The 24,492-nt window shown below is 53.4% G+C and overlaps 3 protein-coding genes across 4 annotated transcripts; 1 reads left to right on the top strand and 2 right to left on the bottom strand.

Annotated features, from left to right (window-relative positions):
- Positions 1 to 705: 705 nt before the first annotated feature.
- MGAT2 (alpha-1,6-mannosyl-glycoprotein 2-beta-N-acetylglucosaminyltransferase) lies at positions 706 to 2,604 on the bottom strand. The gene has a single exon (XM_064422798.1). The coding sequence runs from the start codon at positions 2,524 to 2,526 to the stop codon at positions 1,180 to 1,182; it is 1,347 nt and encodes a 448-aa protein (XP_064278868.1). The 5' UTR covers positions 2,527 to 2,604; the 3' UTR covers positions 706 to 1,179.
- Positions 2,605 to 4,345: 1,741 nt separating this feature from the next.
- LRR1 (leucine rich repeat protein 1) lies at positions 4,346 to 11,707 on the bottom strand. Of its 2 annotated transcripts, none has more exons than XM_064422775.1 (4): positions 11,250 to 11,707; positions 11,078 to 11,176; positions 7,218 to 7,911; positions 4,346 to 4,729 (listed from the first exon to the last, which is right to left on the bottom strand). In XM_064422775.1, exons 3-4 carry the CDS (start codon positions 7,811 to 7,813, stop codon positions 4,477 to 4,479), a joined length of 849 nt encoding a protein of 282 aa, XP_064278845.1. In that variant the 5' UTR covers positions 7,814 to 7,911; positions 11,078 to 11,176; positions 11,250 to 11,707; the 3' UTR covers positions 4,346 to 4,476. The 2 variants fall into 2 exon arrangements, with proteins under 2 accessions (XP_064278845.1, XP_064278844.1); XM_064422774.1 differs by having other exon boundaries at positions 7,218 to 7,945; positions 11,250 to 11,548.
- Positions 11,708 to 13,878: 2,171 nt separating this feature from the next.
- Positions 13,879 to 14,480, top strand: RPS29 (ribosomal protein S29). Its single transcript, XM_064422773.1, has 3 exons — positions 13,879 to 14,039; positions 14,186 to 14,285; positions 14,361 to 14,480. The coding sequence occupies exons 1-3, from the start codon at positions 13,978 to 13,980 to the stop codon at positions 14,367 to 14,369; spliced, it is 171 nt and encodes a 56-aa protein (XP_064278843.1). The 5' UTR covers positions 13,879 to 13,977; the 3' UTR covers positions 14,370 to 14,480.
- The last annotated feature ends 10,012 nt before the right edge of the window (positions 14,481 to 24,492 follow it).

Below are 24,492 nucleotides of genomic sequence, written 5' to 3'. Positions count from 1 at the left end.
CCAGGGCTGCTCTGTCACATTTCTGTGTGAAACACCAGTTTGTGTGTGTGGTTTCAGAGTTCAGCAGCAGCCACAGCTGCTCAGGACAGCTGCCCTGCCCTCCCAGGTGGCACGTCCTGCTGGAGCTTTGCTGGGCTCAGCTTAACCCCGGCAGCTTTTTGGGACAGGTCTCCGAGGGTGAGGCACCAGCACAGCTTCAGCAGCAGCCACGACCAGTGGAACAGCACATGGAGCAATTACCTTGCAAAACTGTGGTTAAATAGCCCCTGGAAAAAAGCAAAAAGCAGCATTTTTTTTGGTCTGACATATTTCTGTGCACTACAAAAGCTGCTGGGGTGCTTCTGGCACAGCTGAGTTCACAGAGGGGTGGCACTGAAGCTGCTGGAGCGTTCACAGACGGCTCCGTGGCCCCAGCTCAGCCCCTTCCCACCACCCCGTTTTCACACAGCTGATCTGAAACAACTTCTTAAAAAAAAATCCAAACAAAAGAGGTGTTGTGCCACCAATTTGCTACTCTTTTCTGCCTCAATTAATGAGTATCATTAAAAATTTAATGAAGTTAAATGCACACTGCTAGAAGGAGTGATGGCACGTGTCCAGCCCTCAGGATTAAAGAAGAGAAACTCCCCCCTCCTTCCCATCCTGACTTTTTAGGAACACGAGGTGACATCATCTTTTTGCTGACAATCAAGAACTTCTCTAGGCTTACAAAACAACGGCATTTTTATTTTGGCAGAACTAAAAAAATCATATATTTATCTACATCGTAGTAAAAACAATGAGATTTATTTTCTTTTTTTTTTTTTCATCCTTCATATATTCATCGACACAGCGCAACCGGACCGGGACTCGGGCGTGAGATGACCCCGGGTGGGACCCCAGGCACCACCAGAGCTCTGAAGCACCAAAAAAGATGCACTTAAAAGTGTTCTCCTCCTCCTCCTCCTCCTCCCAGCAAACACAGCAGCAGGTCACTTTTTGCGTAGGGGCTGCAGCACGTCACCCGTTTCCAAAACGTGGTTGCCAAACATGAGAGATTACTATTTTGGGACACCTTTAACAAGAATGTTTATTCATATTAAAGCAGAAACCAACTGATAAATGCTGTTTATACACGTGTGTGCCTGGCAGAGACACAACGGGACAAGTCAAGGAGAAAAGGCGGCGCGAGGAGGCTCCTCACTGGAGTCGGCGGTAGCTCTTGCAGAGCTCGTGGTCCCTGATGTCCCCCCAGCCTCCGTTCTTGACGTGAGGGGACAGGGGAGCCATGGAGTACCTTTTACTGACGCTCATCGCCTCGGGAAACAGGTACTGTTGGTTGCTGTTCAAGAGAGAATCGATTTTGGCACTCTGGGTGGACGGTCTGCACGATTTCTTGTGGTGCATGCCGCAGTCCCCCGTGTGAAAAATCCTGGGGATTTCGGGGACCAGCACTTTCCAGAACTTTGGAAGACACGAGACAGTCAAGTGCTGCAGAGTCCAGTCCCAGTTGTAGTCATCGTAGGTGCAGAAGGCGTCCGTGCACTCGATGAGCTTCTGGTAGGTGTCTCTGCCGAAGGCCATGCCCATGTTGTGCTCCGTGGACTTCCACGTCTTCAGCTCCACCTTGTCGGCGCGGCCGGCGAAGCCGCCCCGCACGGGGCTGTAGGTGCCCAGCGACACGAGCTGGCACTCGGGGCACTCTGTCTGGCGCAGCGCCCAGAGCCGCTTGAGGACGTGGTAGAAGTCGGGCGCCAGGTAGTGATCCTCCTCCAGGAAGAGCACGGGCCCCGCGTGCCGCCGCAGCGCCCGCACGCGCTCCCACACGAAGTGCAGCTTCCACCACCAGTGGTGCTTGGTCTGCGCGAAGCGCGCCTCGCGGTAGTGCCCGAACGAGTCCGGGAACTCGGCGTTGAGGCAGCCCAGCCGCAGCGCCGCCGCCCTGCCCACGTCGCGCGGGCAGTCGCGGGGGTCGTGCCCCGGGAACTCGCGCGGGTACAGCTGGATGCTGAACGGGAAGAACACCTGCAGCACCGGGCAGAAGTCCACGCGGGCCGCCAGCCGGTTCAGCTCCTCGGCCCACAGGTCGTGGCTCAGCACCAGCAGCACGTTCTCCACGCCCGGCGCCCGCCGCAGCGACTCGAGCAGCAGGCGCAGGTGCTCGGCGCGGTCGTGCACCTGCACCACGAGCACCACGTCGGGCCGCGCCGGGAAGCGCCCGGCGTTCCGCACGGGCTGGTCGAAGTTCAGCCGGTACACGAGCGAGCGGTAACTCAGCGTCGCGTTCTCGGACAGCGCCTCCGCCGCCGCCGCCACCACGGCGGACGACGCGTTGTTGGCGGGGCGGCGCGGCACCGGCGGCGGGAGCTCGCTGACCCGCGGCGGCTCCCCGGTGCTACCGGGACCGCCCCGCTGCTGCTGCTGCTGCTGCTGTAGCTGCTGCTGCCGCCGCCGCCCGCCGCCACCGGTGCCCCAGAGCGCCAGGGCGCAGAGCGCCAGCGCCAGCGCCAGCAGCAGCACCTTGCGCTTGTAGACGCGCAGCCGCATGGTCCCGGCGGCGGCGGCCCCGCTCCGCCGCTCCCGCCGCCGCCGCCGCCGCCGCTCCCGCTCCCAGCGCGCGCGCGCCGCCGCCGCCCCGCGCGCACACGTCGCCGCTCGCCATTGGCCGCCGCTGAGGCGACCCCGGCCTCGGTATTGGTCGGGGGAGACGTCAATCAACTCTTCGGCGCTTCCGCCGCGCGGTGGGGGCCGCGCAGCCGCCGGCGCCGCACCGCGCTCTGATTGGGCGGCGGCGGGAGGGGGCGGGGCCAAGGCGTGAGGGGGAGGGCGGGAAGGAGCAGAGCAATCCCTCGGGATTGGGAAAAAGGGAAAAAACCGCTGGAAATGCAGGGAAAACACGCGGAAACCAGCCCGGAGCCGCGGGAGTAACGTGAAGGATGAGCGAATACTGGGTCTGAAAAGCAGCACGTTAAAAGCATTCTGCAATGACAACAAAAAGGTGAGAAATCACTCCAGAAATGCAGGAACAAGGTGAAATTATTTTAGGATTGGAAGAATAAAATAAAATAATTCTAATATGGAAAGAAAAAATTCTAAGATTTACAGAATAATTCTAGATTTGAAAGACTAGCATTATGAACCCATTCTTGAATGGTAAGAATTAAAAATTCAGATTAATTCATTCTAGAATCGCAAGTATGAAATTACTCCAAAGTTTTCAGCATTAATGTAGGAGCAAAATAATTCCAGAACTGCAAGAACAAGATAAGAAAACCACCCTAGATCCCTGCAGGGATGGGGACTCCATCAGTGCCCATGCCAAACCCCCTTTCCACGAGGGAATTTTCCCAATATCCAAATTAAACCTCCCCAGCTGGCACTCAGTGTGCTGCCTCCAATCCATCACATGTTCCAGGGAATGGGCTTCCTAAAAACTTCTCAAAATAAAATAACTCTAGATTTGAAAGATTAGGATTATGAACCCATTCTTGAATGGTGAGAATTAAAAAATTCAGATTAATTAATTCTAGAATCACAAGTATTTTTCCCTGCTGTTCCCATCTCCCAGTCATGGAGCAAATAAAAGAATCTGTGGATCTGCTCAATATTTTGGTGTCACCCCCAGAAAAATTCCAGCAGTTAATTCCTGGAACACACTGGCTGGAAACCCCTCAGACAGAACACAATCCACACGGGCACGGAAGGGCTTCAAAATTTAATCAGTCAACACAGTGAAACAAATCCCAGAATCGTTAAACAGGAGGACTAAGAAACAGTTTCAGGCACATATTTAGAAAAAAAAAAGACATTTCTGGTATCACAAAGAGAGAAACCCCAAACCCAAACATTTGCTGTGGTAAAAACCCAGCAGTGCTGGTCCCTGCTCCAGTGGGAATGTTGTAACAGAACCTTGGGAAAAAAGAAGCACCTGGGATTGCAGAACCCCTGTGGATGTGATTCCTCCTCCACCGGCACGAGGGGAGTGCAGTCCTGGCCCTGGCAGAGCTCGGGGCTCCCGTGGGGAAGCCTGGGATGGATTTACATTCCCTCTGTCCTTCCAAGAAGGAACAGCTCACCCCCAAAGGCAGAAGCCCCGCAGCAGGAGAAGGGAAATACATTCACAGGAAGGCTCCCTGCAGAGCAACACTGCTCCCTGCTGCGAGCAGAGATGCCAGAGGGGGAGAGGCAGGGCTGAGTCCCCTCCCTGCCAGAGGGGACACGCGCCAGGCCAGGCCAGGCCAGGCCAAGCTGTGTCTTCTCCCTCCTGGAATGGGAGAAGAGCCAGGCCAAGCTGTGTCCCTACCCTCCCAGAATGGGACAAGAGCCATGCCAGGCCAGGCCAGGCCAGGCCGTGTCCCCTCCCTCCCAAAGGGCACAAGAGCCATGCCATGCCAGGCCAGGCCAGGCCGCGTCCCCTCCGTCCCAGCGGGATCTGTCTGCGGTGGCACCACGGGTGCCAGCAGCTGCTCCGTGCCCACAGCCCCGCCGTGCCTGCTGTCAGCCGTGGCTCTGGAGGTGCCTGTCCAGGAACTGGGAGTAGCAGTGCAGGGAGCAGAAGTAGCAGAGCACGGGCGCGTCGGTGCCGCCCATGTTGTCCACCAGCACCACGGTGTGCGCCACGTGGTGCAGGTTCATGGTCACCGTGATCTGGATGAAGCTGCTCAGGCACGCGCTCCCGCAGCGACACGTCTTGGCCACCTCCAGGTCCTTGCACAGGTGGGAAGGGAGCAGGTGGCAGCCGTAAGGGATCCTGTGGGGTGACAGGAGAGAGGGTGAGCTCGGCACGCTCATCCGTGGCACCGCAGGACACTCTGCTCTTTTCAAGGTAAAAGGAGCTCTTTCATTTCTGGCTCCAACATTTACAGATTTCCAAAAGTGACAGTGGATTGGAGGGGGACAGTGCCACCTCTCCCATGACACTGGACAAACCAACAGTCCATTAAATGTCTCCTCCTTCATAAAAGAATGTAAAACAATAAGATATGTACAGAAAGTGTGTCAGAAAGTTCATTACAAGAATGTAAACAACAGAAGGCTTAGAAAATCCTAAAAAATCAGGACAACAGGACACAGGCACCAGCCATTCCCAGGGCACATGATGCCCTCAGTTTTAGCTCTCATGTTTTCCAGACTCTGCACTGCACTGGGGTATAACTCTGAACTCCATATAAAGTGTCAGCAGCTCTCCTCACAGCTCAGGTACACAGAACAATCCTTTTCCAGCCCAGAACCAAGGACACCGCTGCAGCTCCAGCCCCAAAAGTGTAAAACCAGCAAATTGAGAAGAGCAGTCTGGGAAGATGGGACTGCGCCACCTGGAGATGGAATTGGACAATGAACCCAACATGGAAATGGACCAAAACTTTAAAAAGTGTGAAAACTTGTGACTCGGGGTCCATCTGGGGTGCAGCCCTGGCTGGGCTCTGGTGCTGCCCAAGCTGCATCCTGTGAGGCCTTTTAATAAATCCCTGCTTTGTTCTTTAACTCTGCCCAGCCTCTGCTCCAGGAGCCTCTCCAGGCATCACACAAACATGGAAAACTACAGATTTGGGACTGAAATGCCACTTCCCGAGATTTTAGGAATGAAATTTCCAATTTTAGGACTGAAATGCCAATTCCTGAGATTTCAGGAATGAAATGCCACTTCCCAAGGCAGTTCCTCAGGACATGAACTCCAGGAGACACCCCAACAGGGAGCTCACAGCAATCCTGGCAGCCTGGGCCACAGCCAGCTGGGGAGTTAGAAAGATTAAGAGTAATGAGAGAATTACAGGGAGATTAAGAATAATGAGACAACTGGGCACGTTCTGTTCTTCCCTCACATTCCTGTGCCTCTCCCTGGCCTGACACAGCAGCCACCATTTACTCCTGCCTCTTACACCGAGGAGCAGCAGTGTTAAAAATCAACTCAGAGAAAGCAGGAGATAAACTGGAGCCCTGCAGGCATGACATTAAAAGTTCTCCTGCTCTCTCCATCCATCGTGTCAGCAACGACATCCAGAGTTGGGAACGGGAATTGCTCCTTTTGGAACTTACAGATTGCTCCTTTTGGAATGTACTTTGGGGTACAAAGTAAATAATTCCCCGGAGGAATTCTGTCGGGTGGCTGAAGTGTGGGGCTGAGCAGTGCCCAGCTGGCACTCCAAACTCAGCACAGATCCCACTGACTCACATCCTGCCTCCACCTACACATTCCCAAGTCTTTCCACACACCATCACTCACACAGCTAAGACTTCTTAGGGTTTTTTTTTCCCACCTTAATTTCAGAACACCCTTTTTTCTGGGAAAAGCATAATCAAGAACTCTGGTACTTTCCCAGACTGATTCCCAAACATTATTTTTGCACCTTCTCCTTCTGTTTTGTCCCTTTCTCAAGGTTTTTACAGTAACTGGAATGTGGCCAGTGCAGAAGGATTTCTAGAGGTAGAAAAAAGCCTTAATATTTACATAAACCCACTGCAATTTATATAAAGCTGGGAAAGGAGACATGTGGGGTTTAATTATAAAATCAGCCAGGTCAGCAGTGGGTGATTTGGCCCAGAACATGTGGTGGCTCAGCTCTCTTCAGGGTGTGCCTGTGGATGCCTTTGGTGCAAATTTCTGCACAATTACCCCGGGTTTATGGGGCACTGCCCACCCTCAAGGCAGGAACGGGCACAGGATGCAGATCAGGGACACTTCCAGCCTCTCTCTCCTCCTTTTCTGTGCCAAATTTCTGTCTTTGTGCTCCCTTCCCACCCAGAGCAGGGTGGCAGCAGCAGCTGCTGGTACCTGGAGGCTCCTGGCACATGAAGGATCCGGGGTGGAAGTGGTGGAGCTGATAACAAACAGCAGCCTGGGAGGGTGGGATTTACTTGGTGAAGTCATATTTTTTTTAAATTACCTCAGAGCTGGGCTCTCTGAATAAGTCAGAACACCCTCACTCCAACACCAAGGGAAATGAGGAGCTTAAGGAAAACCTATGGCAAGGGAAAGGCTGCAGAAGAAGAGCCTCAGGGTTGTAGAACTGTGTCTCTTTTCCCAAAGTTGGCCAAAAATATTCTGTTCATCTCTCTGTGGTGGATGAGAACACTTCAGTCTCTGTCTGTCCTTAAATGCTTCCAAAGACACCAATTATCCTGATGACTTGGCAAGGGGAATTCAAAGGAGTTTTCACCTCATGAAGTTAATAGTGAGAAAAGAGGCAGTGAGGGGGAAGGAGGGGACCTTGAAGGAGCAGTGCCCTCCCTGCCCTTACCTGTGATTGACGGTGGCCCTGGCAGCACACTCCAGCAGAGTCAGGGGGATCTTCAGCTGGATGTTGGGCACCAGCGGGTTGGGCTGCTCGAAAGGATTGCCAAAGAGATCCAGGTTGTCCAGGGAGAGCTTCCTGAAGTCGGAGGGCAGGAAGGGCAGCTTGTTGCGCGCGGCCGACAGGCAGCGCAGGCGGCTCAGCTGCCCGATGCGGCAGGGCAGGCGCAGCAGCGCGTTGTCGTCCAGCCGCAGCTGCACCAGGCCCCGCAGCTGGCAGAACTCCAGCGGCAGCGCCTGGATCTGGTTCTGGCTCAGGTCCAGCAGCTGCAGGGATTTCTGCAGGCCGGAGCTGCACAGCGCCGCGCTGAAGGCCTCCAGGTGGTTGTCGCGCAGGTCGAGCTCCTGCAGGCACACCAGGTCGCCCAGCGTGGCCGGCAGCTGCTTGATGTGGTTGTGGCTCAGGTCCAGCTTGCGCAGCTTCTTCAGGCACAGCACCCGGCTGTCGATCCTGGCCAGCTTGCAGTACGAGGTCTGCAGGTGCTCCAGGGAGAAAGGGAAGCTCTTGGTGAGGGGGTAATCCCTCCTGGAGGTGATGATCATTTTGGTTTTGGGCTTCTCCACGTCGGAGTTCTTTGCTGGGACCAGAGGTGAGAGAGGGAGGACTCCGGTGTCGTTGCCTTGGTGAGCCAGTCTCACGGCTGAAAGGAAAGTCTTTAAATTGATCACATTTGCCTGCAGGGGAACACAAGGCTGGAGTTAAAAGTTCATTATCCTGGTTATTTAACACTCTCTGAGCTGTCACTCAGCAGGGCAGGGGGATGGGAGGGGGAACAGCTCTGTTATGAATAATCCCAGGGAAGGAACAAAGCACCAAATCCACAGCTGGAAATGAAGTACAGGAAAAAATGTGGTGGATTTTAGGGAGCTCCCTGATGCACTGGGAGCTCCCTAAAATCCACCAGCATAAAGGACTGTTACAAACACACACGGGGAAATCAGAGCTCTAAAACCTGAGGCAATAGTTCCTGGAAGTTTCTAGGAAAGAAAAGGATGGAAGTTGGGGTTGAATTCAGCAAAAGGAAGGTGAAGTCAGTGCTCGTGGCCACACACAGCTCTGGCTGTGCCAGCTGCAAAGAGGCAAATTCTTTGCAAAGACAAAACAAGGCTTGAGTTGGGATACAGTATTTTGGCAGCAGAATCCCAGGACAGTTTGGGTTGGAAGGGATCCTAAATCCCATCCTCTTCTACCCCCTGCCACGGCAGGGACACCTCCCACTGTCCCAGGTGCTCCAGCCCCAGTGTCCAGCCTGGCCCTGGGCACTGCCAGGGATCCAGGGGCTGCTCTGGCAATTCCAGCCCAGCCCCTCTCCACCCTCCCAGGGAACAATTCCTTCCCAATGTCCCATCCAGACTTACCCTCTGGCCGTGGGAAGCCAATAAAGAAAGGCTCCCACCAACTCTCAATACCAGAGTATCAAGAGATCTGTATTTTAAATAAAGATCCAGAAAACTCCAGAAAACAAAATGCATCTGTTGCACTGACTTGATTCACTTCTCGGAACATTTGTGACCAATTATTTCTTGTCTAGGTTTTCCATCAAGTCTCTGCTCGAGCTGATGTGCAGCTGACAGGCACTGAGCTGAAAAGTGAATTCTAAAATAAAAACCATATTGCAACCACAGAAGGAAAAGAAAAGAACTACCTTGGAGTTCTGAGAGCCCAGAGGTTGTCCTTGTGTTCCCAGGTGTCACTTGCCCAAGGCCAGGGACACATTTTGCACCTCAAAGACAACTTTGCTCCTAAATCTGTTTGTTTAGACCAAATTTGAGAGGGTTCAGAACCAGAGCACACAATGTGCTATAAGCACCCAGTATGAGAAAACAAAGATACTGGAGATAACCCTGGATGGAAATGTGGGAGGAATAAAGACATTAAAGGTCAAACTTAGTTGACTGCACGTGGAAACAAAAATGATCATTTTCCTTAAGCATTCCAAGCACAACTCCTGCTGTGCCACCTTCCAGAGGCGGGGAGGCTGCACAACAAACACCTTTGGATCCAAGGTTATCCAGAGAAGCTGGGGCTGCCCCTGGATCCCTGGAAATGTCCCAGGCCAGGCTTGGAGCAGGCTGGGACAGAGGGAGGGGTGGATGGGATGGGATTTAAGGTCCCTTCTGTCCCAAACCACCCTGGGACCCTGAGACCAGCAGCCCTCATTATCTCAGCCAGTCCAACACACACATTCAGCTACAGAATTTCCCCTCATTCCAGGCACATTTGTGGCATTTCCAAGATCACTGAAATGGGAATTAAATCCAAAAAGTCCTCCAGATCTGTAAGGACCAAGTGAAATCAATACTGCACACCAGGATGAAGCTACAGGCAGGATTTCTTTGCTCTCAAGCACAAAGCACAATTCCCTCCACCAGACCTCCCCAGGGCCATGTCAGATCTCCAGACCTCTTGTTGAGAAACCCTGAAAAAAAATAAAAATAAAGCCAGTAATTACTTGGAAGAGCTCAGGATGCAATTTCCTGCCCCAAGCCCGAAGTCTCAGCCCCAGAGACAATGCTGGGAAAGGAGCTGAAGCTGTGCTGATGCCTCCCAAGAGTCAGAGCTCCGAGGAAATGGGAGCTGAGGCGGATCCAGGGAAGCAGGCTCGGACCTGCTGAAGGGAAACAAACCCCAGAAAACACCCAGGATTTGTTGTTTCTGCTCCAGGGGTGAATGCTCTGCACTGGTGTTTCCCAGCTCCACTCCTGAGCTGGCTGAGTGCAGCAAATCCAGCACCTGGCACAAGCAGGGGCATTTCACATAACCAATATTCCAGTCTTTGGAAATCTCTTTTCCACCAAGTTTTTGTTCATCTTTGAGAGTTAAGAAGCTTTTCTGTAATGGAGTAATAAAAATCTGGCACTAAACTATGGAAAAGGGATGAAACATCTTAAATTTGAGTCCTGGAGTTCTTAAGAGGAACCTGTAATATTTTGAGATAAACTTTTTGATTTCTCACTCTTCAGCAGAAAAACTCTAAGTAAAGGAGGCAGAAGTTATTCTGAATCTAACACAAAAGCCTTAATCTTTGCAAAATACAGAGCACATTGGCTTTCAACAGAAAAAAAACCAAACTGGGTTTGGTGTTCTCCCTTCTTATTTAACCATTTAACAGGTTCATAAAATGAATGTGCTTTCTTTAGATTCAGGTAACAGAAGGGAAAAAGGATTTTCTAAACCACCAATCAACATTATTTGCTTCTATTTACACAGCCTGACTCTAAAGTTTCAGATAAGAACTCAGAGGTTTTAGAAAGCCTGTCTTACTTATCTCTCCTATAGGGCTACAAAAGATTCCTGCAACAGGCACAGAAAAAAAGGATATTAGTGATAATATGATTTTTATGATGAGTTTAGCGCTGTTAAAAACACTTTACAAATCCTCTGGGAACTTGAATAAATACAGAGGTATTTGAAATAAAGGGAGATGGTGCCTGTGCCCTGCTCTGTGTGTGCTTTGAAAGCCACGGTGAGCACACGAAAACAAGAGTGATCTCAATTTTTTTTCCATGAGAAGGACTGCAAGGAACAACAATTTCATGGAATTTAAGGCCGAAGACCCAAAACCACTGCATCAGAGAGCTGAAAAAAGCTTTTTCTAAAGAAGCTGTGAAGATGGGAGACTGGGAATTGCTGGCTGGGCTGGAATTGCCAGAGCAGCTGTGGCTGCCCCTGGATCCCTGGCAGTGCCCAAGGCCAGGCTGGACACTGGAGCAGCCTGGGATGGTGGAGGTGTCCCTGCCCTGGCACTGGCCGGGTTTAGCGTCCCTTCCCCGGCGGTTCGCGGCGGCTGGCGGCGCCGGTCCCACCTTGCTGAGGCACAGATCCACCGCGGGCTCCCGCAGCCGCACCGTGGCCTTGCCCTCCTCCACGAAGCGCGTGAAGAGCCGCTCCACGTTCTGCTGCACCTGCGGGCACAGCGGGCTCAGCGGCCGCCCCGGGGCACCCCCGCCGCGGCCCGGCCCCCGCCGCCGTCCCCACCTTGTAGCGAGCCCCGCCGCGGTCCCGCGCCGTGCACACCATGAGGTAAATCCCGGCTCCGGCCGCGCCGGGCGGCCGCCCCAGCGACACCAGCGCCCGCGCCGCGCGGCCGCGGCCCCGCAGCCCGCAGCTGGGCAGGAGCCGGCTCAGCACCTCCACCTCGCACTGCAGCCGCATCCCGATCCCGATCCCGCTCCCGGTCCCGGTTCCGATCCCGGCACCGGCCCCGCTCCCGGCACCGGTCCCGGCCCGCGCACGGCGGGCGGCGCCGCCGGGGGCCTCCCGCGCTGTGCGCGCACAGCGCTCGGTGCGCTGCCTGCCCGCCGCGGTGCCAGGCGGCCGCGCTGCCCGGTGCCGCCCGCCGAGGGGCGCGGGGCCGCCCGGAGAGCGGGGTCGCGGGGCGGAAAGGGAGGGCGGCGGCTCCGGGGGTACCGGCGGCAGCGGCCGCACCGGCAGCAGCGGGCAGCCCGAGCGCGGGCCCTCAGCGCTGCGCCGGCCGCGCGGGGCGGGCCGAGCGCGCCTCCTGCTGGAGCGGCTGGTGCGGCTGGGCGGGACACGGGGAGAGAGAGGCGGGAGGGAGGGACACGGGGCGTGAGGGGACACGGGGCGTGAGGGGACAGGAGTGTGAGGGGACAGGAGCGTGAAGGGACAGGAGTGTGAGGGGACACGGGGCGTGAGGGGACAGGAGCGTGAGGGGACACGGGGCGTGAGGGGACACGGGGCGTGAGGGGACAGGAGCGTGAGGGGACAGGAGCGTGAGGGGACAGGAGCGTGAGGGGACACGGGGCGTGAGGGGACAGGAGCGTGAGGGGACAGGAGCGTGAGGGGACACGGGGCGTGAGGGGACAGGAGCGTGAGGGGACAGGAGCGTGAGGGGACAGGAGCGTGAGGGGACACGAGCGTGAGGGGACATGGAGTCTGAGGGGACATGGAGGAGCTTAGAGGACATAGATATGAGCAGACATGGGCGTGTGAGAGGACATGGAGTGTGAGGGGACATCGAGGACATGAGGGGATGCTGAGGATGTGAAGGGGCATGGAGGTGTGAAGAACACGGGGTTGTGAATGGACGTGGAGGAGCTGAGGGGACAGAGGGGTTTGAGGGGACATGGAGGGTGTGAAGGGACGTGGGGAGCTGAGGGAGGACACAGAGGAGCTGAGGCTGCTTACAAATCTTAGGGACTCTAAACACGAATGAGTCAGGTTTAGAAAGGACATATTGTTTATTCTGTGCAGGACACAACATGGAAATTGTCCACAAATCAGTCAATCAATCATCAAAATGATTTATACACTAATGTTTACATAAATCCGTCCATCGAATCCCCAGTTTCCGCCTACCTAATACACACTCATGGCCAAGCACGACATAAAATATAAAGTTTTCCACAAACATCAAGTAAAGCATAAGACATGTGGTGACGTGTGTTGTCATTGAAAAGGGGTTAGAGGGGAGAATGGCGTGAGGAGCAACAGGGAGCAGAGAAAGGGCCAGAGAATTCTGTGTAAGGACATGGAGGGGACAGCAGCTGTGAGGGAGGGGACATGGCGGAGATGAAGGGATGGCGGGTGTGAGGGGACACAGAGGAGGTGAGGGGACACAGGAGGTGAGGGGACATGGGAGAGGTGAAGGGACATGCATGGCATGTGAGGGGACATGGGAGCTGAGGGGACATGGGAGAGGTGAAGGGACATGCATGGGAGGTGAGGGAACACAGAAGCTGAGGGGACATGGGAGGTGAGGACACAGAGGAGCTGAGGGGACAGGAGCTGAGGGCAGGGGGTGTGATAGCAGCAGCTGAGGCTTGGTAAGGGACAGAAGGCTTAGGTCAGGCTTGGTGTTGGTGTGGGCGCCATGAGGCGGTTTTGAGCACATTAAGCAGCATTGGGAGAAAAAAAAATACAAACCCGGGGAGGCGTTTACTGAGCGTTTGTGCAGATGTATTATTTGAGGGCAGAAGTGGCGTTCCAGATTTGGTTGGTGCGGTGAGTTGCGCGGTTGAGCGGTGCGGGGTTGTTGCGGTGTTTGGTCAGTAGGAGGCGGTGTTTGTGTGTGCGTGTTTTGGGGCGAAAAGGGGTGTTTGGGGGTGTTTGCCGGGTATTTAGGGTGTGGGGCCACAAAAGGTGAGCCCGCGTGTCACTCTCTTGCCCCGGCTACCCTGGGGTGGCTATTCACAGGTGCGGTCTCCCCCGTAACCGCCAACTCTGACCTGGGCCCCGCCTCTCTCCTTGGGCGACTCCGGCCCCCAGCTCACCCCAGTATCACCAGATAGATGTCTGCCATTATGTTGAGCGCTCATTCCGCAGCGCGCACACCTCGGTCCAGAACCCGTGGGCTCAAGGATCCGCCGGGCTCAGCCTCCCCCACGGCTAGGATTACAGGCGCGCGCCACTACGCCCGGCGCTGTCGGCTCCCTCCGCCAGCCAGACGAGCTGCAGCAGCTCCACGTCACGGAGCGGAGCGGCCCGCCCGGCGCTCTCAGCTCCCTCCGCCGGCCAGACGAGCTGCAGCAGCTCCACGTCACGGAGCGGAGCGGCCCGCCCGGCGCTCTCAGCTCCCTCCGCCGGCCAGACGAGCTGCAGCAGCTCCACGTCACGGAGCGGAGCGGGCCCGCCCGCAGCGGCGGCGGGGCGGGGAGCGGGAGCCGCGCGGGGCACGCCGGGAGGCGCCGTGAGGGGGTATAAGGGCCGGCGGCCGCCGCCATCTTCCTCTCGGCAGCGCGCAGCCATGGGCCACCAGCAGCTCTACTGGAGCCACCCCAGGAAATTCGGGCAGGGCTCTCGCTCTTGGTCAGTGCTGCCCCTTGCGCCCCCTCACCCGGGTCGTCGCTGCCCTCTCGCCGCCCTGCCTCGCTCTCCTTTCCTCTCACATTTCCCTCCTCCTCCCCCCGCCGCCATTCCCCGCCCTCACGCGCCTGTCTCTGTTCCCCTCACAGCCGCGTGTGCTCCAACCGCCACGGCCTCATCCGCAAGTACGGGCTCAACATGTGCCGGCAGTGCTTCCGCCAGTACGCCAAGGACATCGGGTTCATCAAGGTGAGCGCCGGGCTGCGGGAGGGGGCTCTGGGGTGCCGGTTCCCGCTGACTCCCCTCTGTCCCGCTCTCTTGCAGCTGGACTGAGCGCCGGCAGGATGAGGCGACAGCCAGGAGCTCCCGGCGCGTCCCAGGCCCTCCCTGACACGTCTGCAGCGTCTCGGCTCAGTCTCACCTAATAAATGGTCTCCTAACCCAGCTGGTTCCTGCGTGTTTCCCTTCCGTGCAGGTTTTGGCGGCTCGGGGGTTCTTGAAGTGGGGGCTGCCCTGCTCTGCTCGGCTTCCCAACCTTCCTCTACCCCGGGCTGCTCCAAGCCCTGGCCAGGGATCCAGGGGCAGCCACAGCTGCTCTAGAGGGAGTGAGGTAAAGACACACTTAAGTGCCAGAGGTCTGGAATTCCGAGTGTCTGGGTGCTCTTCTGCTATGAGGGGACTGAGCAGGTCAATGCTCTGCTCACACCTGGGGTCCTAAATGCTGCTCCCTCCCAGCTGAGTGCTCTGCAGATCCTTTGGGAATGCTCAGGAACCTTTGTCTTGTCCCCCTGGCTATGGCATCAGTGAGATGAGGTGGTGAGGAGGGAGTGGGAGCTGTGGAGTTATCACAGAATTTGGGATGGTTTGGGCAGCTCCTTCCCTCCTAAACCCTTCCCTGTGTGGCACAGGGATGGGGATTTGGGAGCCCTGGGGAGGGGTTGGCTTTCCTCACCAGGAGGTGGTTGGGCCTCTCATTTTGAGTGAGAAATGGTAAAATCCCGGTTCTTACCACATAATGCTTCAGTGTGAAGGTTCCACACTAAGAATTTAAGATTTCAGTTGCTCTGGTGGTGGTTTTGGGCTTTCCCCCTCCCCAGTTTTGGTTGATGTACAAAGGAAGGGGAATCCTGTGGGATTTGTTTGGCTTCAGTGTGGTTCTGAAAAACCACAAACCCCTCATTGCCTTTTTAACCAAAATCCTGAATTTCTAGGGGGGGTTTAACTGAGGTGTAGAATTCCAGAGGGACCCAAGATCAGTGGGGATGCAGAATGTGATGGGAGGCTCTGTGCAGTTCCCACTGCTGTGTCCAGCTTTCCTCCCGCTGCCTCTCAGAGGTGCCTGAGGCGCTTCCCAGTGGGAAATCTGCGTTTTCCACAGATGGAAATGTTGGATGTCATGTTGGACACGGGAGGATGCTCCCGTGCTGGGTACCACTGAGAGCAGGATTGGAATTTTGTGGATTCTCAGATCTGCAAGAGCTGTTCCAGCCAGGCAGGCAATTGTGGATATTTATCCTTTCTTCCTGAGCAAAGCTCCTTCCTGATGGTCAGAGGAACTTGGGATAATTTTCCCTGTGCTGCCCTGAGGATCTGGGTGCCAGAACATTTTTTTTTTTCCCATTATGGAAAACAACAAAAAAAAAATAGTTGGGGATGGTAATTGCAAAGCAAATCCCTATTGAAACCAAAGCTAAAACGTGGTTTTCAATTACCTTGTGAACATTCTGATGTCCCTGTTGGCACCTAATTTTGTAAAATTACAAATTTGCATTTTCCCTGTTTTTTTTGCTCCCATCTTTAAAGCCTGGGGAAAAAGTGGTGTAGGACAAGCTGTAATTCCTTTTTACCTCGTTGCTGCCTCAACCGGGTATTTATTGCCCAATATACAACGAGGATGAGGTGCCAAAACCTTGAGTTTCCTGAGCTCGGGTTGAAAATTGCATTTTGTTCCTGGTGGCTCCAGTCTCTGGAGGTTCATGGATGTGAAGCTGGAATTATTTGGATGCAAAGTGCTTTATAAAGAGCTGCTGATTCCCCTAAAGAACAGGTGAAATCAGAATCCACTTCAAGGACTTTGCATTAATAATAAACAAGTAATAAATGGTTTCCTGCAGGGAAATAAATTGTCCTGCTCGGAGCCAAGGAAAGCGTAGTGCTGCTTTGGGAGAGAGGAGTTTCCCACTGCTGGAGTTGAGTTTATTGGGATTTGCAGTGCTGAAACCTCACTAAATCACATTGGATTATGCACCAGATGAAATCTGTGCTTGTCACAGGCCCTGGGAGGAATTTTGGGGGAAAACTTTGGCTTTGAGCTCATCCCGAGGCTGGAAGGGCTGAGGGTGCTCTGCAGGAAAGCAGTGCCACTCCTGCTGGGAATCCTCCTGGCTTTATGGGACCAGCCTGGGGGCGGTCCTGGGGCTCTTTCCCTTCTCCCAGGTGGATCCCAGTCTCCTGGATCAGGAATTCCCCAGCTGTGAGACCGGGATGAGCTTTCAGCCTGATCCTCCCAGCCTGACATTCCTGAATTCCTGCAGGGATCCAGCTCCCCCTGGGGTGGTTTGGGGCTGCAGGTGATGCTTGGGGTGACACTGATTTTAGGGATGGAGTGATGCTGATTTTAGGGCTGCCCAGCACTCCAAAGCCATGCTGAAGGAAAGGGACAAACCCAACCATGGAAAGGAAGGAAACCTCCAGAGGGTGGGAGCAGGGCCAGGCAGCCTGAGAGGATACAGGGAATTTATCCGAGCACACAGGAATTGTGGATAACACCCTGAGGGAATTAAATGTGGCCTGGGCCATCAAGGGTGACAAAAATGCTTCTAAAGTACCTTGGTGATAAAAGGAAGAGCAGGGAAAATTCATGGAATCACTGGGTTGGGAGAGACCTTCAGGATCACGGAGTCCAGCCCAGCCCCAACAGCTCAACCCAGCCCTGGCCCCCAGTGCCACATCCAGGCTTTGTTAAACACACCCAGGGATGGTGACTGCACCACCTCCCCGGGCAGCCATTCCAGAGCTTTATCACCTTTCTGTAAAAACCTTTTCCTGATATCCAGCCTGTATTCCCTTGGCCCAGCTGCAGGCTGTGTGCTCTGGCTGTGTCAGTGCCTGGAGACAGAGCCCAGCCCCAGCTGAGCACAGGCACCTTTCAGGAGCTGTGCAGGGTGAGGAGGGCACCCCTGAGTCTCCTTTCCTCCAGGGGAGCACCCCCAGCTCCCTCAGGGGTTCCTCTCAGGGTTGGTGTTCCCAGCCCCTCTCTTGGGATGCACTCGAGCATCCCAAGGTCCTTCCCAAACCGAGGAGCCAGAGCTGGGCACAGCACTCAGGTGTGCCCTCAGCAGCGAGTCCTGGCCTGAAGGAAACAGGAGAGCGAGGGCTGCAGCCAGGCTGGGAGAGCCGGGAATGTTCCCCAGAAGAGGAGAAGGCTCCAGGGAGAGCTCAGAGCCCCTGGCAGGGCCTGAAGGGGCTCCAGGAGAGCTGCAGAGGGACTGGGGACAAGGCATGGAGGGACAGGAGCCAGGGAATGGCTCTTGGTGCCGGGCAGCGCAGCATTCCCGCTCCAGGAGCCGCAGCTAGATGGCACCGTCAGCCTGCAATTCCCTCTCCTTGCTCTGTCCGTGAATCCCAGCTGCCCTCCAGCAGCTGGAGCCTGCAGGAATTTGTCCTGCGGATTCCCTGTCCTTACTTTCCTTTGAAAAATCCCAATATTTTGTATCCTTGCTGCTGGACAGCAGGACTGGAACAGAGCCGAGCTCTGTTTGAGTCCGTGTGACGCTGGAAGAAAAATTTCCCTCCCCTCCCCTCCCCTCCCCTCCCCTCCCCTCCCCTCCCCTCCCCTCCCGCATGTTCTGTCATTTTGGGGAAAAAGTTTTAAATCCCACCCAAATGAGGGAGGTGCTCTTTATCCCTGCTCAGGTTATCCCTGATTTTTTCTTGCTTCTTCAGCAGCCCCTGCTGAGCTCTCCTCATCCTTGCTGCGACCACAAATACTCCTGATCTCAGGGCTTTTATCCATAAAATCATTTTAGGAGACTCAGACTCACTCGGGGACATTTGGTGTCACTTGGTGGGGCCAAAAGCTGTGCTGAGCTCGAGGGAAGCATCTCCTGCATCCAGCACCACAGATTTGGGGAAATCCCATGGATTTGGGTGACTCCCATGGATTTCTCCCTGCTGATTCCCAGCACCAGGCTGGAATGCAGCGATGCTGACATATCCCAAATTCCCACTTTATAGTTTGAATTATTCCTTTAGCAAAGTCCTCTGCTAAACTTCCCCCATCCCAGTGCTGGGATGAGTCCCTGAGCACAGGGTATGGCACCCTCTGAGCAGGAGAACTTTCCAGGAAAAATTTCCCCATGGAAAAGGTGCTCAGGCCTTGGAATTGGCTGCCCAGGAAGGTCTGGAATCCCCATCCCTGGAGGTGCCCAAGGAATTCCTGGATGTGGCACTCAGAGCTCTGGGCTGGGGACAAGGTGAGGATCAGGCACAGCTGGGACTCGATGATCCCAAAGATTTTTTTCCAGCTCGATGATTCCATGATTCTGCTCCAAGTTTTTAACAATCTGGTGGGATAAACACCCAGGAAAATCCAGGCAGATGGGATCAGGCTGAAGTGCTTCTAAATAAAACATTCCCAAGGGCTGGCACGAGGCACCAGTGGCTCTAATTCACGCCTCTTGTTGGGAGTGTGTTCCTTGCAGACAATGTTTATTTATGGCATGGAAAAATCTATTTCCATCCAATCATTTCCATAACTGAATATTTATGCCAACAGCCACTGAATGCTCCTTGACTAAAGTGAAATAGTGTTCTTTCAGTTATAAATGTTTACTTGTTTAGTGGTGAAACTGCTTTAAACAAACTTAAATATCAAACTGGTGTCTTCCCCTTTCGCAGGATTTCCGTGGTTTTCCAGGCATCAGCAATGGATAATGTTGGAATTATCATTCCAGCTTGAGGAGCCTCTGTGTGTTTATGCCTTTAATCTCAAAGAGTTGGTTTAGGTGGGATATTGGGAAGGATTTCCTGGCTGGGAGGGTGGGGAGGGGCTGGGCTGGAATTGCCAGAGCAGCTGTGGCTGCCCATGGATCCCTGGCAGTGCCCAAGGCCAGGCTGGAGCAGCCTGGGACAGTGGGAGGTGTCTCTGCCCATGGAGGGGTGGAATTAAATGGGATTTAGGATCCCTTCCAACCCAAACCATTCTGGGGTGACCAGGCAGGGCTGGAGTCCCCATTCCTGGAGGGATTTCAGTCCCTGTGGAGGTGGCACTTGGGGACACGGAGCAGGGTGGCCTTGGCCTTGGTTGGACTCCATCTCAGCTTCCCCCCTGCCCTGGGCAGCTGTGCCAGGGCTGGACAAACCTTCCCATGGATTAATGTTCCCAAAATCCACCCTGAGCCTCCCCTGAGGCCGTTCCCTCTGCTCCTGTCCCCGTTTCCTGGCAGCAGAGCCCCAATTCTCCTGGCTGTCCCCTCCTGTTGGGATCTGGCATCTCTGGGGAGGCCGAAGCTGCCCCTCCTCTCCCTCCAGCAGCTCCAGCTTCATCCCAGCCCTGCTGAGCTGCTCCCTCTGGATTTTTCCAGCACTGGGATCAGGGAAGTTTAGCAAAGGACTGTGCTAAAGGAATAAATCAAATTATAAAGTGGGAATTTGGGATATGTGTCATTTTCTTCCGGCATGAGCTTGGAAGAGGCTTCTCAGCCTCTGAAAATTAAAATTTTTGGGAATGAGGGGCCCTTGATGCTTTCCTGCTTGTGCTTCTGAATCAATCCAGCTCCAGACCCACTGCTGGGATGCTGCCCTCAGCACGAGAGGTTTGTAGGTGAGGTCTGCGAGGGGAAATCCCTGCCAAAACCTGGGACTGCTTGGATTTCATCCCATAAAAAGCTGGAATCCTGCCTCTGCTTAAAGCTTCCTGCTTTGCAGAGGGGATTTTGCTTACCCAGCAGCATCTCCCTGCTCCTCTCCATCCTCCTCCTCCCGTGGCTCTGCAGAGCTGGGATTCCACTGGGAAATGGGAGGATTTCAGCTGGGATCTCACCTGGGCTGCAGGAATCCATCCCAACCAAGCACCTGGGATCCTCCCACACCTGCAGAGCCTTCTGGATTAATTACTTTTTGCTTCTCCTTAACTTGGATGAAAAAATGGGAAAAGCAGGCAAAACCCTGGAGCCAGCCCTGCCTGGGGCTTAGCTTTGCTCAGGACTGTTTATTTAAATTTTTTTTGTTGTTTAATTTTTTTAATATATCTATTTATTTATTTTTGGTTTAACTGATTTTTTTTTTTTTTTGCAGCTCTGATAACACAGAATATTTTAGTGAGTGTGTGCAGGCATCATTCATCACAGCTTTGAGGGTGGTAAACACCATCCAAACCCCAGAAAAGAAATTCCCTGTGGCTTGGGAGAGCAGAAATCCCTCTGGAATTCTGTCCTGGGTTTATGGCTCTGTGTCTGGAGCACCAGAGCGCTCCCAGGAGCTGTAAAACTGCTGAGGTTCCTGGGTTTGGCACAAAATCCGTGCCCAGCTCTGTCATCCCTGGCTGGAATTGGGCTCGTGATGGATTTTGGGTGGATGTGGGAGATTCCTGGTTTTTTGGGGTTGTTTGGGTTGGATTTGAGTGGTTGGAATGGGGAGGGGCTGGCACAGAGTTCCCCATCCCTAAAAAAGTGTCCAGGGCCAGCTTGGGGCAGCCTGGGATAGGGGGAGTGTCCCTGCCGTGGCAGGGCTGGGATGAAATGGGATTTAAAGGCATTTAAAGGGATTTAAAATCCCTTCCAGCCGCAGGCAGTGTGGAATTCCCTGATTCCATTCTGCCCCAGAGCTTGGCCACGCTCCCTGCTGCCCCCACACCAGCCCTGATGTGCCTTTGGAATTGAACATTTATCAATTTCCAATTTATCTCTTTGCAGCTGACAGAGAAAAAAATATTTTAAGGGATCAGTTTTGTTTGCAGGGGGGTTGTCCCAAAAATATTGGGACAAAAATAGTGGGAAGGCTGGTGAAAAGGATGGAGTGATGCCTCCCTTCCATAAGGGCCTGCTCAGAGTGTGAAATCCACACAAAAATTTTCTTTTTCTGGCTGAGAACTGATCGAAGTTTGGCTGAAAACTCAATTTTTGGGGTAAGGAGTGAAGAACTGACAACCAACCTTGACTCTCTGATTGCAGAGCAGCAGGTTTAGCCCATCCCTGCCAGTGCCAGGCTTCCAAAGAGACTTCAGAGAGATGTTGGGACTCCCAGCTTGGCGATTTCTGCCCTAAAAGGGTAAAGAGGGTGTTCCCCTCTCCTTTTGGGGGACTGCAGGTCCCAAAGCCCCACAGAGCACCTGCCAAACTGGGGTTCCCCCTTTCCCCAACCCCAGCCTGGGGTTCCAAACCCCAAATCTGTTCCTTGAGTGCCAGAAAAAGGAATAAAAGACCAAAAAAATTAAAAGAACCATAATTTCATGGGTGTTTTTCTCTGCCAGGGCCGAGTGGATGGGCTGGGAATGGGATGGGAAGGGCTCTGAGCATCAAGGAGGGATAAAAGGGGCCCTGAAATGGGATTTTGAGGAGCTGAACTGGCTGGTGATTAAAGCTGAGGGAACTTTTATCCGATAAATAGATGAGCACATGCCCAGGTGTGTGGTTTTCCACTCAGGCACATTCCAAGGATGGGCAAAATCTCCGGAAATTAATCCTGAGGTGACTTTGTTTGCTCCCAGCCTGCACAGAGCTGTCCAAAGTGTCCAGCCCTCACCAGGTAACTTAAATTCCTTTAAAATAAATCCGAATTCCAGGCATTTTTTGGCTTTGATGAGTGGATTTTCCTCTCTGCAGAGGCAGAGCAAACCCAGTAAATAAAAGTCCGTGGCAGCAGGAGCTGGATGGCTGCAACTGGAAAGGTCTTGGAGCGTCTGGAGGGAAGGGAATGGATTGATTTATGATTTTAACAAGCCTGGCTGGGCAGGGAGTCGTGCCTAGATGGTTTTAAAGGCAGGAGGAGATATTAATCAAAATTAAAGCTGCTCTAAGCCGCTCTCCGAGCCACTGGGCTGGGTCCTGCCTAATTAATTCCAGGCCTAAAGCAGGGAAAGGACAGCCTGGAGTGAGGGGCTGGGGTTCAGCCGAGGCTGGAACAAGGGGAGGGATGAGGATCACTGGGGTGCCTTGGAGGGGCTGTGCTCCTGTGGGCCTGGGATCAGGGGGAATGATGGATGGGAACAGGCACGAGGAGCAGCAGCGACATTTCCGGAGCTGCAGCTGCAGTCCTGCCCTGCCAAAGGTCAGCTGGCCCTGGATTGGGAGCTGCAGCCCTGGAAAATTCACAGAATTCACAGGATCACCGGGTTGGGAGGGACCTTTGAGATCATGGAGTCCAACCCAGCCCCAGCAGCTCAACCCAGCCCTGGCCCCCAGTGCCACATCCAGGCTTTGTTAAACACCCCCAGGGATGGGGACTGCACCACCTCCCTGGGCAGCCATTCCACAGCTTTATCACCTTTCTGTAAAAAACATGAAAAAATGATGGTTTGGGGTACAAGTCTGGCTTTTCAGCCTGGATTGGGCTGTAAAAGCCCTGCTGCCTCATTCCTCATTCAGGAATTGTCATTCTGAGGTTAAACTCCCTAAAAAGGCTGAGCAGGGGGTGCTGATGGGGCTTCCCCCAGCTGGGTGAGCTTACAGAACAGTTTTTGTTGGAAAATGCTCCAAGATCAGCGAGTGCAACCTGTGAGTGATGCCCACCTTGGTTTTCAGGGCACGAGGGGGGATCTCTGCTGTTCCTGGGAGGGGCACACAGAGAGCAGCGATGCCAAACCCACCTCCCATGGCCTGGACTCGGCATGGTGCAGGAATTCTGACGGGGTTCTGAGGCTCAGACGACCCCAGTGTAGTAAAAAGTCTCTTTTCTCCCAGTCCCGTGATCAAAGAATAAGTCGAGATTTGTCGTTCTGCCTTTCAAGGTTGTTTATTTTCTCTTATCTCTTACTTTTTTTTTTTTCCTGACCTGCTGAGATCTGTCCTGCAGGTCTGGCTGTGACACACTGCCTGCCCTTGGGGTGGTGTTAAGTTTTTATACCAAGAACTACATGTACCTTATTTACAATAATTTTCCAATACCTGTCACCTGTGTTAGACAGCCTGTCTCCACTCTGAACCAATCCACAAGTGTCACCATCCCAGCAGAAAATGGAGGACAAGCAGAAGAAGGAGGACAGGACATGCCCAGATTCCTCCATCTTGCCTCTTGAACCCCCATTCTAAAACCCCAAAATTCTACTTTTTCACCCTGTGACAAATTAACTGTCATTCTACTCAAACTCTTGTGGCCTATAAATCCTCACACAAAGCTGGTAATTGTCTCCATGGGTTAAAATCAAAGGCACAGTGTCTGTGACTCCGTGCCAAGGTCTCTGAGTCCTCTGCCAGGGTCACAAATCACCCAGGGCAGCCAGAGGAATGTCCTGGGTTCTGACAGAATTTCAGGAGGTTTTTATGCAAATCTCCACATCTTCCCTTATGGAATCCATATTTTCCATATGGAAAACGTGAGGAGGGGCTGAGGGAGCTGGGAAGGGGCTGGAGAATTCCTGAGGGAGCTGGGAAGGGGCTGAGCCTGGAGCAAAGGGGGCTCAGGGGGACCTGGTGGCTCTGCACAGCTCCTGCCAGGAGGGCACAGCCGGCTGAGCAGGGGACAGAGACCTTCAAAGGACATTCCTGGGCAGCCAAGGATGGAGGGTGAGTGTGAGGAAGTTTGAAGTAAATCAAGATGGAACTTCTAAATTGTTTTTGATAACACAGTTTATTTTTCTCATCTTTTACATAAACAAAAAAAAAGCTCATTCAGCCCCCACATCTTCACAACATAATTTAAAAAGTCACAAGGCTTCTAGCTACAAGGCCTTTTAAAGATTTATTAACTAATAAAGCACTAGTAACAAAAATATTTATTTTTTAAACTCAATCTTTAAATATTTTGCCTTATAGACTCATGCTACAGTGTCAGTTTTCTTCATTAATTATGTTGTAACACACAAACCTACAGTACTGCATTCTAAACTTCTGGTTTAACTTTATAACTACTTTTATTTTTTTCTATATCTTAAACCCTGAAACTCCAAATTTCCTTAATGTGTCTCTGCTTTAAAATATAAATCCCTATTCTCACTTCTAACACCTCAGTTTAGAAGCCTTTTCTAAAGTGTCAAATTAAATCTTGTGTTGAATTCTAAGCTTTGGCTCACAACCCAGATTTCTCAGAATTCCCCACATTTCAAATTCCAGCAGGTGAACAAAGCCCTTCTTGGGCAGCAAAACTTCCCAGAACCTCCAAGGCCACCAGGAAAGGAGAAAATCCCAGATTTTTTTAAGGTTTTGGAGCTCCAAGCTGGGAGAGGGCTGAGCTCAGCCATGAAATGGGGAAAGCTCCTTCTCAAGGGTTCTTTGGGGTTATTGTCCCTGTTAGTGATAAA

This window comes from Passer domesticus, chromosome 6, assembly GCF_036417665.1.
Source record: "Passer domesticus isolate bPasDom1 chromosome 6, bPasDom1.hap1, whole genome shotgun sequence".
In the NCBI taxonomy this organism is placed as follows: Eukaryota; Metazoa; Chordata; class Aves; order Passeriformes; family Passeridae; genus Passer; species Passer domesticus.
Note: the sequence above shows the minus strand (reverse complement) of the source record. Positions and strands in the feature narration are given on the sequence as shown.